The following is an 18,443-nucleotide window of genomic DNA, read 5'->3' as shown; positions in this document are numbered from 1 at the left end:
GAGCTGAAAGGGCTTGAATGAGGTGCAGTTTGCTTTATATAAAATTACTAGAGGATAGAGCGATGAAATATCATTACCACAAACGATCCTGAGTGCTTGTGGTGTCATCCGCACCGCTGTTTTGACGCTCTGCTCACTTCAACTTGAAGCAGGAAAATTGTGCTACAGAAAACATGCCGCGATTTAAATATCATTGGTTTAGTTTGTGTAAAATATCTAGTAGCCTATAATTCGTTTTGGTGTTTTTTGCGCTATAAAATCTTTAGTGTTTAAATTGTGTTCATTGAACTGGTTTGAATGTAATTTGTATTGTGATCGGGAACAACAACATTATATTGCGGGGAAGTCTGTCAGCCATCGGCAATGGACGATAGCATCGTCGATCAGCCCAATCCTTGCGTCAGCAGACCATTGTTCTGCTATAGGATGAATCATATAAACCAGAAGTACATGTGCGTTCTCTCGGTCACAGCCGCCTGAAATTATTTTTGGTTGAGTGCCATTGAATCGGTACCAACTCTTCTGTTAAGTCAGCCCAAACTCCCTCGAGAGTAAAAAGAATGATGGACTCCCTGCTCTGTTCTCATATCCTCTTTGTGTTGAAATCATGCCATTTCAGTCTGTCACAATGCTGTGCTGCGCTTTGTTACATTGAGCTTGTACCAATGTCCCTAGTAAAGTTACTGTACAAAAGATAAGGAATTGTTACAGGATGTGCCAGAATTACATAATGCTATCATTATGTCATTATTTGTTTTTTGTTTGTTTCTGTTCTCTTTTGATTTCATTTGTCATTCTGGCAACATGTCTATCAGTCGACATCTCAAAAAATGCTGGTAAGTTTATTTTTTATTTTATAAAGTACTGAGCCTGATTGCACTCATTTTATTCTCTGTTGGTTTTATTATTTTTTTTAATTCTATTCATTTCTTTGATTGTCACATCGTGGCCATTTTGGTTCTTTAATCACACACTGCAGCTTTGTGAATGCATTGGATTGGGGTGAGGGTATTAAGTGGGGAAACACTGGGGTGAAACCTGCTCGATAAGTGAGCTTAATATACCTCCTCTACCGCAATAGCTTTCCACCCCCAAATCACACTTTCACTCTTTTTTTTTTCTTGTCTTTAACAAACTCCAACACCCTGGTGTGCATGCCTTTGAGAGCTCGTCACTGCATATTGTTGTTATCATTATTTTGCAATTGAAGGGCACAATTCAAAGTTTTCCAATTTCATCTAGATTGATTTTTCATTGTTTTGTGCATTTTCAGTTGTTTGGTGAATGATCCATGCTTACCGCGGGAGGCGGTGCGGGAACACATGGAGTTTGCGCATTGTGCTTTGCTCGCATCAATACATTGCTGTGATGGTTTACGATCGTGTGCCTAGTCGCATTTCATTGGAGACTTAAATGGGGATTTGATTTTGTTTGTGCCACCTTATTCTCATTTAGTTTGTTTTCGATTGTCTTGTCGATTTTCTTTTTGTTTTTGTTCTTGAATGCCAAATGCATGAATTACTTGACGCCTGAAACTAAGGAGTCTCATTTGAACTAATGTTTAATATTTGTGCCATCAAGCTGCATTTTAATTGAACTTAATTTTAAATTCTCTTCTTATTTCTTTTTTGTTTGCTTGAATCAAATGTCAGCCACTGTCTTTAATTAGCTCTTGTAATAAATTCCAATCGTAAAACAATCATCAGTACACAGGTGATGTAAGATATTGCAACGATCACACTGTGCTGTGGGAACTGTTGTTATATCCTGCTGTGTGCTACGGTACACTGCAAATATGGTGTTGAATACCTTAATTATTATGTTAGACTGTTTTTTTGATACTCACAGTCTATATCAATCTCAGTAGGACAGTACAGGTTTGAATTGTCAGACGGGTTTACAAGCCACAGAGCTGTAATGAAGTGTGACATCCTTTCGGCACAATTCAGTCATGACCCCAGCTCTTTCTAAAGGAGAGGAACCCAAGTATGGGCTTATTTCCTAACATGTCCAACAAACCAAGACCTCCCTTTCCGTCCCAATTTCAGAAAAAAAGGCTACGCTGATAATACTTTTTAAAGAGGCATAAAGAATAGAAAGGTTTTTACAGAGGTGTTTATTGTCATCACTTTGTTGGGTTTGTATACACTACTTTTCAAATGTTTGGGGTCAATAATATATTCTTTTAATGTTTTTGATGGATGGTCACCAAGGCTGCATTTTATTTGATAATACAGCAAAACTGTAATAAAAAAACAAGACAATCTATTTTAATATATTTTAAAATGTAGTTTCTTCCTGTGATGGCAAAGCTGAATTTTCAGCATCCTTACTCCAGTCTTCAGTGTCATGTGATCCTTCAAAAATGATTCTTATTATTGTCAATGTTGAAACCAGTTGTGTTGTTTAATATTTTGGGGGAAACTGATAATGTTTGAAATGGAAATCTTTTATAACACAAATACCTTTACTGTCCGTTTAATGTGCCCTTGCTGAATCAAAGTATTAATTTCTTAAGAAAATCATACTGACCCTAAACTTTTGATCGTAGTATGTCTTACAATTTTGTCATAATTCCATTTCCTCTTTTCTCTCCTGTAGTCCACTCCATTGCATCTGGCAGCCGGATACAACAGAGTTCGAATAGTTCAACTTCTCCTGCAACATGGCGCTGATGTTCACGCTAAAGATAAAGGGTAGGTCTGCTTATGGCTCCATTTTTTCCCCCCCTCTTACTTTCCTGTTTTTGTGTGTGTTTTTCCTGTTTTTACATTTAAATAATGATTTCTGTTTCAATATCCATTCTATATCCATAAAGATGGAGCTATTTCTTTTCACTCTGTTACAAGTTTTAGGTCATTAGCCTTTCTTTGTGTACATAATTGATTTTTTCTGTTTTTGCAATCCTCAGTGGTCTTGTTCCTCTACACAACGCCTGTTCGTATGGACACTTTGAGGTTACAGAGCTACTGTTGAAGGTAAGGACAACAACCTGAGTGAGTATCTATCCATATACAGCTCTGATTTCTCAATGTTAAGTGGTCTCTTAATTTTTTTCAGAGCTGTATATTTGAGTGTGACTTGTATGGAAGACAAACAACAACACTGTTCCATATTTGAGCAGCATGTACTAACGAGGCACAATGCAATGAAGCAATCTGTTAATCCGAGTTTTTGTCCTAACTAGTTGTAATTGTCGGTCACTGTCTGTGGATTGTCTTGTCGCAATGAATAGTCCCAACCTCAGTATATCGTCCTTATATGGAATGTAATTTGTTTTCTGCATCACTCAGTTATTTTAGCACTATTTATATACTTTAATAGTTTTTAATTGTATTTTAAATTAGCTTATATTAATTGTATGTTCTTATTTTACTTTTTAATGTATTTTTTTATTTGTTTTAGTTTTAATTTATTTCTAGTTAGTAATTTTAGTGCTTCAACTCACACTTATTTCAACATTTCTATTTACTATTTATACATATTCATTCATTAATTCATTTGGTTGACATTTTTCATCTTATATTTTATTTTATTCCAGCTTCATTTCAGTTAACAAAAACGTTTTTGACTTTTTGTTAATATTTATAACCCTGGCTTAGTTTACTTTATCTTCCAGCCCAATAAGAAAGTGACATCTTCAATGAATGTCCTTCATTTCTGCCAGGCCCGTCGCAAGGGGGGTGCGAGGCCCTGTGCGAACGTGATGTGCGAGGCCCAGGGGTATATTAACGGGGGTATACTGTTGCTATAGTGAAGAATTATTTGTTGTTTATGTGGATATTTAAGGGGGAAAATAAAATAAATTCAGTTTAACAGCATTAGCTTCAAGAAGTTAAACTGTAGGCTACCTGAACTGCACACATTTTGACGCTTAAATTATGTTGTAAATTATGAATTGGTCACACGCGTTTGCAAAACGGTCTGAATCCACTTGAATGAGTTTGGACTGCTTTCTCTAGCTCTTAATCATCTGAAGCCATTTCTCACTCAGTAAAATAAACAGACAGTATTGAGAGAACAACCAGCGCTGTTTTTCAGTTGTTTTCCTCTGTGAACATGCGCTAAATGGATGTCTGACAATTGAATTGCTTTTTGCAGTTTTCACATTTAAAAACGTTTAAAACGTCTAGAGATATAGTAGCCTATAGGCTTTACTCGTTCTGCGGCACTGATGCTCCGAAAGGTGCGTAATAGTTAGGCTATATGGTTATTTAACTTTACAGTGTTAAATAAAAAACCTTTTGTGCGTACCGTCAGATGAAATGCAGACGTCCTGCTTTCTCCGTCCATGCAATACATGCACATCCTTCAATGAGCGCGCATTTCTAGTGTAGCCTATTTACTTGAACTTCTTAGGTAGCGAAATATCTATGGTTTAACCCATTTCAGAGGCAGCCAAAATCAAATTTGAATGGATTGATTAAAGCTTTCTAACTTGAGGTGCGATGCCCGCTGACTGACATGCATGCACATGAATCACTGTCACACGCACAGTCTCACGCAAAGAGAAATATTGTAGCCTATTGTAGTTACTGCATAGCCTAATACATTTTTTAACAAGCAGAATAATACAGCATCTTGATACACATTTTTAGCTGTGTCTTTTTAACTATTATAGTATTTTGAAGGACAAAAACATAAACTTTAACTGTCGGCTTTTACATCAAGTCAGCTGTCACTTTATTTTGCGAGGCCCTGGTAAGGCGCGAGGCCCTGTGCGGTCGCACACTTGGCACAGCCCTTGCGACGGTACTGATTTCTGCATATGCAGCAATCTGCATGTCTCGTCAAAGTTCAGTTTGTCTCAGTGCAAACACAAACTCTCCCTTGAGCCAGAAGCGCCACAGAGTGTGGCCTTTACGTCCAGCTTCCTTTATTTACAAATCTGTTATATGGAACACTATGCTCATGGTGTGCTCTCCCATCCTTGCTGTGTCAACAGAGCCCTGCGGAGCAGCCAATCTGTCTCTAGATTAGAACAATGTTTGGAGTTTGATACACAGCAGAGCAGAGTATTCTCAGCCTCAGGAAAGCTTATCACAATATCAGTAGCTCCCCAGATCTCTTTAAACCCCCTCAATCATTATATTAGATTAAATGTGCCTTACGTTGTGCCAACTATTAAGAATCCTTTTATTTTACTCAGAGATGCATTATAATGAACACCTGACGTTATTTCCATGTTTCTGAGTTCCTCAAGAGCCTTTGTTTCACTCCTCTCACTTGCAGTTCAAGAAAAATCTCTCAGCTCAAGAAGTGTCTGGATAATTCACCCAAAAAAGATTTACTGACCCTCATGTCATGAAACACAAAAGGAGAAATTTAGCAGAATTCTTTCCATACAATGAAAGTGGATGGTGACCAGAGGCTGCCAAGCTCCAAAAATGACAAGAAATGACTTCTGAAGCAACCCAATGCATTTTTGTGATGAAAAGACAGAATTTTTAAGTCATTATTCACTGATAATCTTCTCCACTGATCTCAAATCTCATTCATATTCACCTCTTATTTAATGGCCAATCAAAACGTGTCACGCCAGATGTCATTGATTTTCGTGTTGTAATGGGGTCCCGGAAGCCAGTTACTTTCATTGTATGGCAAAGATCAGTGTGAACTTACTGTCTAACATATATTATTTAGCATTTGATGGTTAAAAGAAAAAAAATGTTTTTAGTAGATCTATCCTTTTAATAGTTTTGTACTGTTTACCCCCGGCCTCTGAGTGCAAGTTGATTTCTCCCTCCTGGAAAACTGCCATTTTCTAAAAATAATGTGTTCGATTATTCTTTTTCCCTCAGTGCTATTAACTCGGCTTCTGGGGCATAGAATGCTCCCTAATAGATAGAAATTCATAATCTATGCTAAAACTGCTCTAACTGCTCAAGTGGAACCGCGTAATGTTCTCAACGTATTTGAAAATGAATCTAGGGCCTCTTAGATGGCGCCATCCTTTCAGTGTGATCTCACCATAAATGTTTTTTCTGTAGCATGGGGCGTGCGTCAATGCCATGGACCTCTGGCAGTTCACCCCTTTGCACGAGGCTGCCTCCAAGAATCGCGTGGAGGTTTGTTCCCTGTTGCTGAGTCATGGAGCAGACCCAACGCTGGTCAACTGCCATGGGAAGAGCGCGGTGGACATGGCCCCCACCCCAGAACTCAAGGAGAGGCTCACATGTGAGTTTACCTTTTCTTTTAATTAAACTGACGCCACAAATGTTTGGGATCAGTAAAAAAAAAATTTTTTAAGAGAAGATTCTCGGTTCACCGAATCTGCATTTATCATGTCAAGAACAATAACTAAAATAAATCTTCGCAGGCAGCATTTGTGCACAAAGGTACCACACGAAACTGACTTCTGAGGCATAATGGCTATAACAAATTAAAGCGAGCTTTGGTGATAACCAAGCGAATATTGAATTACTACAATATTAAGTTATCGCTTGAAATTACCTCAAAAGTGGAAAACTTTGGTCAAAATCGCAACTTTCAGGCACCATTTTTATTTTTATTTATGGGGTTAGTTCGCCCCAAAATTTTAATTCTGTCATTAAATACTCACCCTCATGTCATTCCAAACCTGTAAGACCTTCGTTCATCTTCTGAACACAAATTATGGTATTTTTTATGAAATCCGAGAGCTTTGACCCTCCCTATAGACAGCAACATCATAACCAATTTCAAGGCCCAGCAATTTCTTCTCTTGCCTATCAGTCTCCTATGATGTTCACATAGTAAACACAGTGCATGGCTTCTGGGTTCTACAGCAGAATGCCGCCTCATTATTGGTCCGCTCCTGCGTCAGCACCTCACACATGTGTCGTAGTGCTCATGTGTACAGTGTTAAATGGACTGCATTTATATAGCGCTTTCAACAGACCCATGACCACCAAAGCGTTTTAACAGTGTTGGGCCGGCGTTCTGACGTAGAACACGGCAAGAGAAGAAATTGTTGGGCCTTGAAATTGGTTATGACGTCGCTGTCTATAGGGAGGTCAGAAAGCTCTTGAATTTCATCAAAAATATCTTAATTTGTGTTTTGAAGATGAACGAAGCGGTTATGAGTTTGGAATGACATGAGGGTGAGTAATTAAAGACAGAGATGTAATTTTTGGGTAAACAAACCTTTTAAGGCCCTGCGTTCACCAAAGTGTTTTTAACCAGCTGAAAACGCCAGCACTTTTCTGAAAACGGCTTGCTGCGGCCGCTTGAGAGAAATTCAGCGCCACAGCATTTTTTTTCATTTGAGACGCTATATGAGCTATGATACAGAATATCCACAGAACTGTTACTAGTATCTGATTTTTAAATAGTTTGTTACTGAATATAAAAATGTCAACACAATGTAACGTACTAGCTCTGGCACTAGTTTTGGATGAAGAGATGTGTATGTCATTTGTTATCGTTTTACAAGCAGGATGTGGTGGTTGGTTGGGGTTGTATTTTTCCCGCCTCTCCTCCACTGTGATTGGACGGCTGGGTAAAAAGTGACCATGATGAGCACTGTATTTTACCCAAAGTTGAACATTCTTCCACTCTTGGTTAAAAAAAGCCTCTGCCTGACTACACACGGCTTAACTGTCACAGAATGGTACGCACAGGATTAGGAAATATTAAAGGCAGCAAAGGATACTTCTTCAAAAATTGATCAGATGAAGATATCGCGGGAGACCGGAAGTGAAGCTAACGCGGACATGGTGTTATGCCTTCCTACCTTGGAATGCAGTTTTAAGCGGACATGGCCATTATCTTTTGTAACTTCATAAAATTCTTTTTGTCTAATTTATTGTATCAAAGTATCAATTTACCAAAACTAAAATAAAAAATGTATCGTTTTCGTTAACTGAAATTTTTGACTTCTATTTGAAACAAAAAATCGTGATCTCAATTTATCCAGAATCATGCAGCTCTACTTACAGCTTTTATAAAACAGCCTGGTTCCTTATTGCTTAAGCGTACCGTGAAGTAAAGACAACAGACTAGAATCTTTCAACATTGCTCGGCATAAGTGGCATCAGAGCCCACAAAACTCATCCCACTTGTTCACACTGCAAATGTAAGTGAGCTAGACGCAACTCTGCTCTGATTGTTCCTGCCACATCCTCGCTGGCATTGAGACAGACACATCAAGGTTTTGAGAAAGACGCCTTTAAACACAATATTCTCATTCTGCATTATTCAAGCGCAGTAGAGGCTGAGTTCCAGTGTGCTGATGAGGTTGGCAGGCGACGTTCTTATTTATTTTGCATGTGAATTCTCCATCTGGCTTCTCCCAGTGTGGGGTGGAGTGATGTAGTTCTGACTTAAACTTTACACAATTTCCTGTGTAAAGCTTTTCCTTTATGTGGAATTTGTTGAGTTTGAGCCTGTGCTGTAAGTATTTTAGCATACAAACTCTTGTCTTGTGTTACTCCTTTGTAAGTCACTTTTGATAGTGTCTGTCAAAATAAAATATTAATGTATAATGATATATAATATTTAATATTTATAATACTGTTGCAGAAAAGCTATATAAAAATTCTATAAAAATTATTTTCATGCTGTGGCTGATTCCATTTATGCTATTTTGTGTAAATCAATATAAATCATTGCAAAATAAATATCACTTGTTACAATATTACAAATGTTTTCAAAAACTTGAAATTGCAAGCACAATGAACCTCACACGAATCAAAAATGGGCTAATATCCCATAGACTGGAGTAAGATCATAGATGTCTCTCCTGCTGCCACAATTTTTTGAAAGATACAGTACAACTTACTGAAATTAATTTTGTCTCTCGTTTTGTCAGTGTTTCGACCATGAAAAGGCGTCAATAAAACAGCTTGTATACAATGTCATATAACATCACATTTACCTCATTGGTCAGCTGTGAAATCAGGTCTGATTATAACATTATTATGTACAGTATGAAAATGGATATTCATTTTAAGATTAACTGTTGATTACAAAGGTAATTTAAATGTTGCAATTGCAATGTTTCGCTAAATATCAGCACAACTGCGATTTTAACCTGTGGACGAATCCCAGCCGTGCTCATATTCAATAAAACGACACTTGTGTAGATGGAATAATGTTCCCTCTTTGCAGTTCTTATGAGCAGAAGCATACTAAATTGAATGCACAAAATTAATTTGATCGGGTCAAGATTCAGTCATACATTTTAGAATTCTTAACTCATATTTTTGCTGCAGTAAAGCCAGATTGTATTGTAGCTGTGAAGCTTCAATTACTTTCTTTCACGCTTTGTCTTGATGAATTATGTCTACCACCGGCTTCTGTCAGAGCGTCTTGCATCACCTCTCTACGTTTTCTTTTTTCCTCTGGTGCAGACGAGTTTAAGGGCCACTCTCTCCTTCAGGCTGCAAGGGAAACAGACATGACCAAGGTGAAGAAGACCCTAGCTTTGGAGATCATTAACTTCAAGCACCCACAGACGAATGAGACGGCACTGGTGAGCACCTCCTCATTCACTTTTGAATAACTCCAGCCAAGAGATCAGGTTAAAAGCAGATGCTAAAGCGATAGTTCACCCAAAAATGAAAATCCGGTCATCATTTATTCACTTTCACTTTCACTCATCATTTATTCACTTAAGTCATTCCAAACTTATATGATTTGCTTTTTTGTTCCTTAAACCACTGCAGGACCTATTCAGTCAGGATGTTCACACTGCTCTGCTTCATGCAATGAAATTGAATGGTTACCAAAATGGTCTCCAAGATTAAAAAAGACAAAAAGCCCTATAAAAGTTACCAAATTTGCATTTTTGGTAGTACTTCTGTGACATTTACAAGGCCTCTGTCCTGTGTTTCAGCACTGTGCGGTCGCATCGCCTCACCCAAAACGAAAACAGGTCACTGAACTGCTGCTACGGAAAGGAGCCAATGTAAATGAGAAGAACAAAGAGTGAGTAAATGTGCCTGTCATGTGTTGAAGACTGATGCTAATGTCTGTCTTTCTCATGATCTTCTCTGTTTGTCTCCTCCTCCCCTGCGCAGCTTCATGACACCTCTCCATGTGGCAGCAGAACGGGCGCACAACGACATCATGGAGGTTCTGCAGAAACACGGGGCGAAGGTACACAGCTGGTCCTGCATCAGCAGGCGCCACATCCCTGCATGTGCTCTTGAGTGCCTACAGAGCTGCGACACACACACACGCGCGCACATTTACACACCCGACACCTCGCTTCACCATCCACCTCTCACAGCTTACAATATTACAGTCTGCCTTAAAGGGATAGTTCACCAAAAATTTGCAGAGATTTATTCACCCTCATGTTGTTGCAAATCTGAATGCTGTTTTTGTGGAAGGAAAAAAAATTGGAGGGGGAGGGGTTCTTTCCATCTAATTGCAAGAGGGAGGGGGGAAATTGGTTATTTATAACTATGTGGGGTTTTTTTGGTACAAGAACCCTTGACTTTCATTAATAGTGGGGGAAAAACACTATAAAAGTGTTGAATATGGCCCCGGCCTCTACAGAACCACAGCATATTTTTTGTTTCTGTTCTCAGCCTGAGAAAAATCAGTTCAGTGGAGCAGCATTTTTGTCACATCTACCTTTGTGTGCAGTTGAGTCATCACGTTCTTGCTGCATGAGGAGAGGAATGAAGAATGAGCTTTGCTAACACTGCACTTCTTTTTTTTTTTGTCAGAGTAATTTGCCTGCTTATCAGTAGATAAGATAATTGGCTTTGAGATGGAAGAGCTCATCATCAGTATGGAAGTGTTTATATGCTAACATCTTCCTAATTAACTGCCAAACATTCATCACTTTGTTCACAAAGATACTTGATCTATAATTTGAAATCTGATCACTAGTGTTGAATCAAGAACTATTTCAGAACTTGTTTGTTTATTTATTATCTTTAATATTGAAATCACTTGAATTTTATGACGTTTTGTGAATTTTTTCTGTAACTTTTGCATTCTTTCACCAATGCAGATGAGATGAAACGGCGTAATGCATAAATTATACAATATACGCATCAAAGCAAATTGGCAATTGGTTCAATTTTTTTTTTGTTGCTGTGCACAAATGAACAATTAAAATCAGTAGCATGATTTATTGTTCCCCATGATTAATGTGTGCATGCATAATGATTAATAATCTGTGTTTGAAGCATCTTTTACATTCTTTCGCACGCACTTTCTCGCAGACAAACTAAATCCAAACTATGGGTTTAAAAGAGATAATAAAGACAGTGCAGTTACTAGATTAAATTATCTTGAAAACATGAAGTTATAAGCTCTTTTGAGTGCTCATTTTGCGTAAAACTATTTTGTTTCTGATTTATTTTCTTGAAGTCTGAAATGAATGCTGAACAGGCTGCTGAGGAAATTAAACGTATTCCAAATGTACACTGCTGTTAAAAAGTTTGGGGTCAGTATGAAAAAAAAAGAAGCAACAAAGGTGCGTTAAATTGATCAAACAGTGACAGTATAGACATTTATAATGTTACAAAAGATTTCTATTTCAAGTAAATTATGTTCTTTTGAACGTTCTATTCATCAAAGAATCCTGGAAAAAAGCATCATAAAAATATTAAGCAGGACAGCTGTTTTCAACTGATAGTAAGACAGCAAATCAGCCTAATAGCATAATAGAATGATTTCTGAGGGATCATGTGACACTGAAAAAGACTGGAGTAATGATGCTGAAAATTCAGCTTTGCCATCACTGGAATGAATTACTTTTTTTTTTTATATTAAAGTAGAAAGCAGTTATTTTAATATATCTTTCACAAGTTTTTCTGTTTTTATTAAATTAATGCAGCTTCTGTAAGCATAAGAGACTTTTCTATACATTCCATACATGTAGTATACATTCCATATATATATATAATACAAACAATTTTTTTTCACAGCTTTTGTTGGATATAAAAACATGCTGTGTAGAACTTAAACCTCATAGTAAGTTATTCATCCTCTGGTGTTTTAAACAGTCTATGGTGAGCCAGTTGTGCTTTTGTAATTTTTTTAAAAGGTCAATTTTGCACATTCGAAGATAGTACCAATGTTTTCCAGTGAAACTGAATAGGTAAACAGCCTGCCGCCTCGGTCTCACAGCTGGACTGTGTCAGAGAAACTGGAGGACGTTTACGAGCTACATCAGTCATGTCATTACCTCTCCAGAGCAGAGAGGGGTAAAAGACTTCCAAATCAATGGAGCTCTTTCAGAGAGCCAAATCAGATAAGCATCGACTAACTGATCAGGCATTCAGCTACTGCCTTGGCTGAGAGCATCAGGGCTGATCAGCTATTCTTCAGCGGAGAGACCAGGGGAGCCGATACTCCTGTAAATAATCTCATCCACAGTCAGCCGTCTTTGTTCGAGCTGAGAGTGTATCTAAAGGGGCTCCCCGTTCATCAAACTTGCGTGTCCTACTTTCACACAAGGTTGTATTATCCAGAGGTCCTCTTCATTGATGCTGTGTGGCTCTTTTATGCTGCCTGGAGCAGCTTGATTTTCAAAGCCTCCCTTCTGCTCGCATCCCAGCTCTCTTGCATGCTAAATAAACGGAGGCTGACCCTCCATAACCCGAATTCCATCATTCAATCATCAACGTCCATCTGTTTCAATACGACCCCTCGGAAACGCATCCGATCGTTAACTGGTGTTGCGACCCAGCTCACTGCCAAACTTCAGCAGCCAGGCTTAAGTGACATTAATGGACTGGATAATTAGTCAGGCTGGAGGTTCAAAGACAAGAGGCTATTGTAGCAAGTGTGTGTTTACAGACCATGTGTGAACCAGTAAACAGATGGTGCAGAAGCATTGTGTTAATAAGAAGAGCAGGAAGCATGAAGAATAAAGCTGTCTAAAGAAAACAAAGTTACTGAGAAATCCGCTGACGATGGAAGGTGCTTATTAGCTGAAGATCTAAATTGATATTATGGCTTTGTTCAAACAGGCAGGAAAGTACACTGTATTGCCTAAAGTTTTGGGACACCTGCTCTAATTCATCCCAAAGGTGTTCTGTCAGGTTGAGGTCAGGACTCTTTGCAGGCCAGTCAAGTTCCTCCACACCAAACTCGCTCATCCATGTCTTTATGGACCTTGCTTTGTGCACTGGTGCACAGTCATGTTGGAACAACATGAAATTATCCAAAATGTCTTGGTATGCTGAAGCATTAAGAGTTCCTTTCACTGGAACTAAGGGGCCAAGCCCAACCCCATAAAAAAAAAAAACACACCATAATCCCCCCTCCACCAAACTTGGCACAATGCAGTCAGGCAAGTACCGTTCTTCAAACCCAGACTTGTCCATCGGATTGCCAGACAGAGAAGTGTGATTCGTCACTCCAGAGAACAGGTCTCCACTGCTCTAGAGTCCAGTGGTGGCGTGCTTTACACCACTGCATCCGCTGCTCGGCCATGAAAACCCATTCCATGAAGCACCGGAATTCATTGATTTGGAGGGGTGTCCCAATACTTTTGGCAATATAGTGTATGTTTTTTTGCATATACTGAAATCTGTTCTGTAGTTTGTAGTTTTGGACAGCCTAAAGTTCACATGAAAATCCAGAAAATCCATCTCCTTTGTAAACTACCATTCCACAGTTTGGGTAAAATGTGTCTTATATTTCTCACTCTCCTATGCTCACCAAGGCTGCTTTTATTTATGCTTTTATTTAAGCACGTTATTTGACGGACAGATGCATTTTGTATGGACTTCAAAAACAAATTAGCAACAATTACTGCTATTATACAGCTTGCATTAGCCAGGACTTTAATATAACTCCGATTTTATTCGTCTGAAAGAAGAATGTCATATGCACCTAGGATGACTTGAGGGTGAGTAAATCATGGGCTAATTTACATTTTTGGGTGAACTATCCCTTTAATATTTGTGTGGAAATCATGCTGCAATTTTTTCAGGATTCTTTGAAGATTAGAACATTCAAAAGCAGCATTTACAGCATTTATTTGAAATAGACCGTTTTGATTAATTTGATGCATTTATCAATGCTCAATAAAAGTAGTAATTTAATGTAAAATCTTACTGACCCCACATTTTTGAATAGTAGTGTATGTGCTATTTAAGTTTGTTTCAGTCAGGCATATTGGATTTCATATTTTAGTAACACTTCACAATAAGGTAATTACATTAGTTAACATGAACAAACAATGAACAATATTTCTAAAGCATTTATTAATCTCATCCTTTACTTGCATATACATGATTAAAATCAAAAGTTGTATCTGTTAACATTAGTTACTGAACATGGACTGACATGAACAGACAATGAACAGTTGTATTTTTATTAATTAATGTTTGCAAAGATTAATAAGTACTGAAACGAATGTATTGCTCATTGTTAGTTAATATTAGTTAATGCATTCATTAATTAACCTAACTAATGGAACCTTACTGTAAAGTGTTGCCCTTTTTATAATTTTTATAACATGTGTAATTGTAAATGCAAGTGTATATATATATATATATATTAGTCATGCAACCAAATTTTTACACTCTGATGAAAGCTTTCCAGCAAACCAATGAGATTTCATTTTCTGTTTTATCTCAAAATTAGCATTATGCATTACTATTGGTCACACATTTATTTTATAAACAAATCCGAATTGGTTGCAGTATGAACAAATCAGTGCGTGTTTGATATAGAGGACTGCGTCATCTACAATTTGCACTTCTAGTAAAGCATGATTTTGAGTTTTCAAAAATAAGTTTGCAACAGAATAATGAACTGTAATTGTGCCATATGCTAAACCGCACACAGTACACACACACAATTGCGCGGTAGGTCCTTTTCTTTCTTCACTGTGCAGTGATGATAGGCTTTGAAGGAGCGTAGAAGTTTCCCAGGGGCTTTTCTGATTAATTCATATTTGTGTTCATTTCAAAAGAGGCCACGTTTACTTACAGCTCAGTCTTGCTCTGTGGACTGCATTTAGATGTGCATTTCACTGATCAGTGAGGAGGAGATTCCAGGCTGCTCACTTCCGTTCCATCCTTTTTGGTGTGTTTATTTTATTTAGATGAATGCAGTTGACACACTGGGTCAGACAGCATTGCACCGGGCGGCTCTAGCTGGACACTTGCAGACGTGCAGGCTGCTGTTGAGTTATGGAGCCGACCCAGCCATCGTCTCTCTGCAGGGCTTTACAGCTGCACAGATGGGCAATGAAGCTGTACAGCAGATCCTAAACGGTACAGACTGAATCCGGGGTTTGGGATTCTTTATTTGGGCTTTTGATGTTCTGTATCCTTATGCATTAACAGTTATGGAAATTCATGTTAATTTATGCCTGTGTCTGTTAGAAAACATTCCAGTGAGAAACTCTGATGTGGATTATAGACTCTTAGAAGCAGCAAAAGCAGGAGACTTGGACACTGTGAAGGTGAGAGATGCCTTAATTTGGTTTTAAATAGAGATAGGCAGGATCAAGAGTCAAGGGTTAAAAAGGGGGTTTGAAGGTGGGGAAACTTAAAATGTTAGAGCCAAGATATGACATGAATCCTTATGGGATGTAACTCTCATTTTCGCTTGTTAAAAAACTTTGATAATTTTTTTGAGATACTTTGTAATAACCTTTACAACTGTTTTCATTAATTTAGTCCTACGAAGGAGCCCCAGGTTACATGGGATGAAAATATATCTGCAGTTATGGATATTGAATTTTTTTTTTATAGGCTTTTGTCTGGAGTAAAACCCTGAATGGGTTTAGTTTCTTTATCCCAGACAATTCAACTTTTCAAGGACATAGCTTGCAGGTCTTAAATGTATTTTGTTCTGTACTCATGACCTTGAACAGGGTTGATGTAAGAAGACCTCACCTTCGACCGTGTGTGTGTGTGTGTTAGAGAGAAAACGCTGAGCCAGCATACGCACAAACGTAGCATCTTGTTATATATGCTTCAGTCTAAATTTGGATAAAAAAAAAAAAAAAATGCTATAAACTAACTTGCAAAGATTTTTTTTTAAAGGAAACGATTTAGGAAACGATTCCATTATTCAGCAAGGATGCATTAAATTGATCGAAAATGACAGTAAATGCACTTGAACTGTTAATGAACTGTGATAAATAATTAGAACTTTCTGTCTCAAAGAATCCAGCTATTTTTTTTAATCATGGTTTAACACAAAAATATTAAGCAGCACAAATATTGCACATTGTTAATAATAAGGAATGTTCCTTGATCAGCAGATAAGCATATCAGAATGATTTCTGAAGCATCATGTGACTGGAGTAATGACTGCAGAAAACTAGTTTTTTTAAAAGTAGTTGTTTGTTCAAATAAGAGGCCTCTTTAAAAAAAATGTACCGATCCCAATCTTTTGAACGGTGGTAGGTATATTAATATATTACTGATATTGCCAAATTATTATTAATTTAAATTAATGCAATTAAAATGTTAAATAATTGTTAATGTATTTGTAATATATTTGTCTACAAAACTAATTTCAATAATTTTAGCATAAAACTTGCGATCAAAAGCTTTCTAACCTCAAACTTTTGATTGGTAGTGTAAGCCTGAAGATAGTGATTTAGAAACGGATGATAAAAATGTCTGTATGGATGGATGCCTTTGATGCAATCAGATCCTCATTATCTTAAAGCCTCATTATGCGTAAAGTAATTAGATCAGAGCACCAATTAGACTTTTGTCAGGCAATTAATCAGAATCTCTACTGACGCTTGCCATAATTCTGGCCTGCTACCCTATAAAAGTAGATCAAATGAAATTAATTCTTGAATGTATTTAAGCGCTCATCACTCATCAATTTGCCTTCAGTTTAATGCTATTTGTTTTGTCTTGTACAGCAAATTTGCTCCCCTCAGAATGTGAACTGTCGAGACCTGGAGGGTCGTCACTCCACGCCGCTCCACTTTGCCGCTGGCTACAATCGTGTGGCTGTGGTTGAGTACCTTCTGCACCACGGCGCTGATGTCCACGCCAAAGACAAAGGGTGAGACTTCCTGCAGTTCTTTATCAGAAACATAATTAGCAATCAGTGTAGAGCTGCTTGATTAATTGTTAAAAGATTGCGATCTCATTCCTAAATGACAATGATTCTCTAGTGTCTATTAAAGCTCTGACAAAATCACACCTGAATATTCAAATATGCGTTTGCGCTGCCACTGTGCCAGAGAGAGCAGATGTCATGTTTAGGGATGAAACCACTTCACAAGCAGTCTTTTCAACCCAGTAGGCCTATCATTATTTCTGTGTTACAGATATTATCATCATCACAGAAGGACTGGGATAAAAGTCTATAGTTCAGATATAAACACTGATGTCTACGAAAGCAATCATAATAGAGCACCTTTTAAAAGTTACTTGGCGCTTCAAATTACGAATCATTCATTTTAGGGGCTCTATCATACACCCGGTTTCACAACACATTTTCACGTCCAGCACCACGTTGTTTAAATAGCAAATGCACAGCGCGCCCATGGACGTGCTGGTCTTAAAACGAGGTGTGTTTGTGCGCATTGTTGGGGCGTTGCTATTTTGAGGCAACTGAAATAGACCAACAAAAAACCTGGTTTAAAGTCAAACATTTTTTAATATTGAAAATAAAAAGATTCCTCTCTGGAGAAGCATTCAGCCTTTCGGCTCGCAAATTCCACCATGTAAAGGGTGCAACTGTCTTTTAAAGGGAATGGGAGATGAGACTCTGATTGGTTTATTGCACGTTATGCCTAAAACACACCCGTGACTCATTAAGAGACTAGGTGCAACCCTTTTGGACCGCCGACTGTTTTTTCCATCATTAAACGCCATGTGCTTCAGACCATTCGTTCAGATTGTTACAATGGGGCCACTGAGATTCGTTCAAAAACGCTGATTCATACAGTAATAAAACAAGTGAATGAGTCTTTGAATCTTTCATTCAAACTGTTTTTTTTTTGTAATTCATTCAGAATAATTTAACATTTTAAATATACTGCAGTAATTAACATTTTGTCAGAACCTCTATTAAATTGCGTTATTTTGTTTAGTTGTCTGTTTAAAATCGTGATCTCTTTTTCAAACAAAAAGATTCTCAACTTATCCAGAATCGTGCAGCTCTAAGTCAGTGCATGAGTTAGCAGCACTAGGAAATAAACTATAATCTTCTTGTCATTATTTATCTCTCAACTTCCCTTCCCCCCAGAGGTTTGGTGCCGCTGCATAATGCCTGCTCGTACGGCCATTACGAAGTGGCAGAGCTGCTGGTCAGACACGGAGCGTCGGTCAACGTGGCAGACCTTTGGAAGTTCACCCCGCTGCACGAGGCCGCGGCCAAGGGCAAATACGAGATCTGCAAACTGCTTCTAAAGGTACTGTCATCACTACTCCTGCTGGCTCAGCACTGACCTTTTCATGTCACTTGGCATACTTGTTAATTCAAGTGATATCTCTTTCTCTAGACATCTGACAGCCTGGAGTTGTTAAGGGTTTTTATCACTCTGTAAAGTTTTTAAATGC

General features: G+C 38.0%; 1 protein-coding gene across 4 annotated transcripts in view; it reads left to right on the top strand.

Annotated features, from left to right (window-relative positions):
* tnksa (tankyrase, TRF1-interacting ankyrin-related ADP-ribose polymerase a) overlaps positions 1-18,443 on the top strand; it is a 127,453-nt gene that overhangs the window by 81,495 nt on the left and 27,515 nt on the right. For 2 of the 4 annotated variants that reach the window (XM_079835269.1, XM_079835267.1), the window contains 11 exons: positions 816-836; positions 2,602-2,696; positions 2,912-2,978; positions 5,991-6,177; positions 9,333-9,454; positions 9,818-9,909; positions 10,002-10,080; positions 15,005-15,176; positions 15,288-15,367; positions 16,793-16,938; positions 18,130-18,295. In XM_079835269.1, the coding sequence (XP_079691395.1) occupies positions 816-836; positions 2,602-2,696; positions 2,912-2,978; positions 5,991-6,177; positions 9,333-9,454; positions 9,818-9,909; positions 10,002-10,080; positions 15,005-15,176; positions 15,288-15,367; positions 16,793-16,938; positions 18,130-18,295 (1,227 nt within the window). The remainder of the gene's footprint in view (positions 1-815; positions 837-2,601; positions 2,697-2,911; positions 2,979-5,990; positions 6,178-9,332; positions 9,455-9,817; positions 9,910-10,001; positions 10,081-15,004; positions 15,177-15,287; positions 15,368-16,792; positions 16,939-18,129; positions 18,296-18,443) is intronic. The other 2 variants (XM_079835268.1, XM_079835266.1) reach the window with 1 other exon arrangement.

Source organism: Gobio gobio (assembly GCF_949357685.1).
Source record: "Gobio gobio genome assembly, chromosome: 14".
In the NCBI taxonomy this organism is placed as follows: domain Eukaryota; kingdom Metazoa; phylum Chordata; class Actinopteri; order Cypriniformes; family Gobionidae; genus Gobio; species Gobio gobio.
Note: the sequence above shows the minus strand (reverse complement) of the source record. Positions and strands in the feature narration are given on the sequence as shown.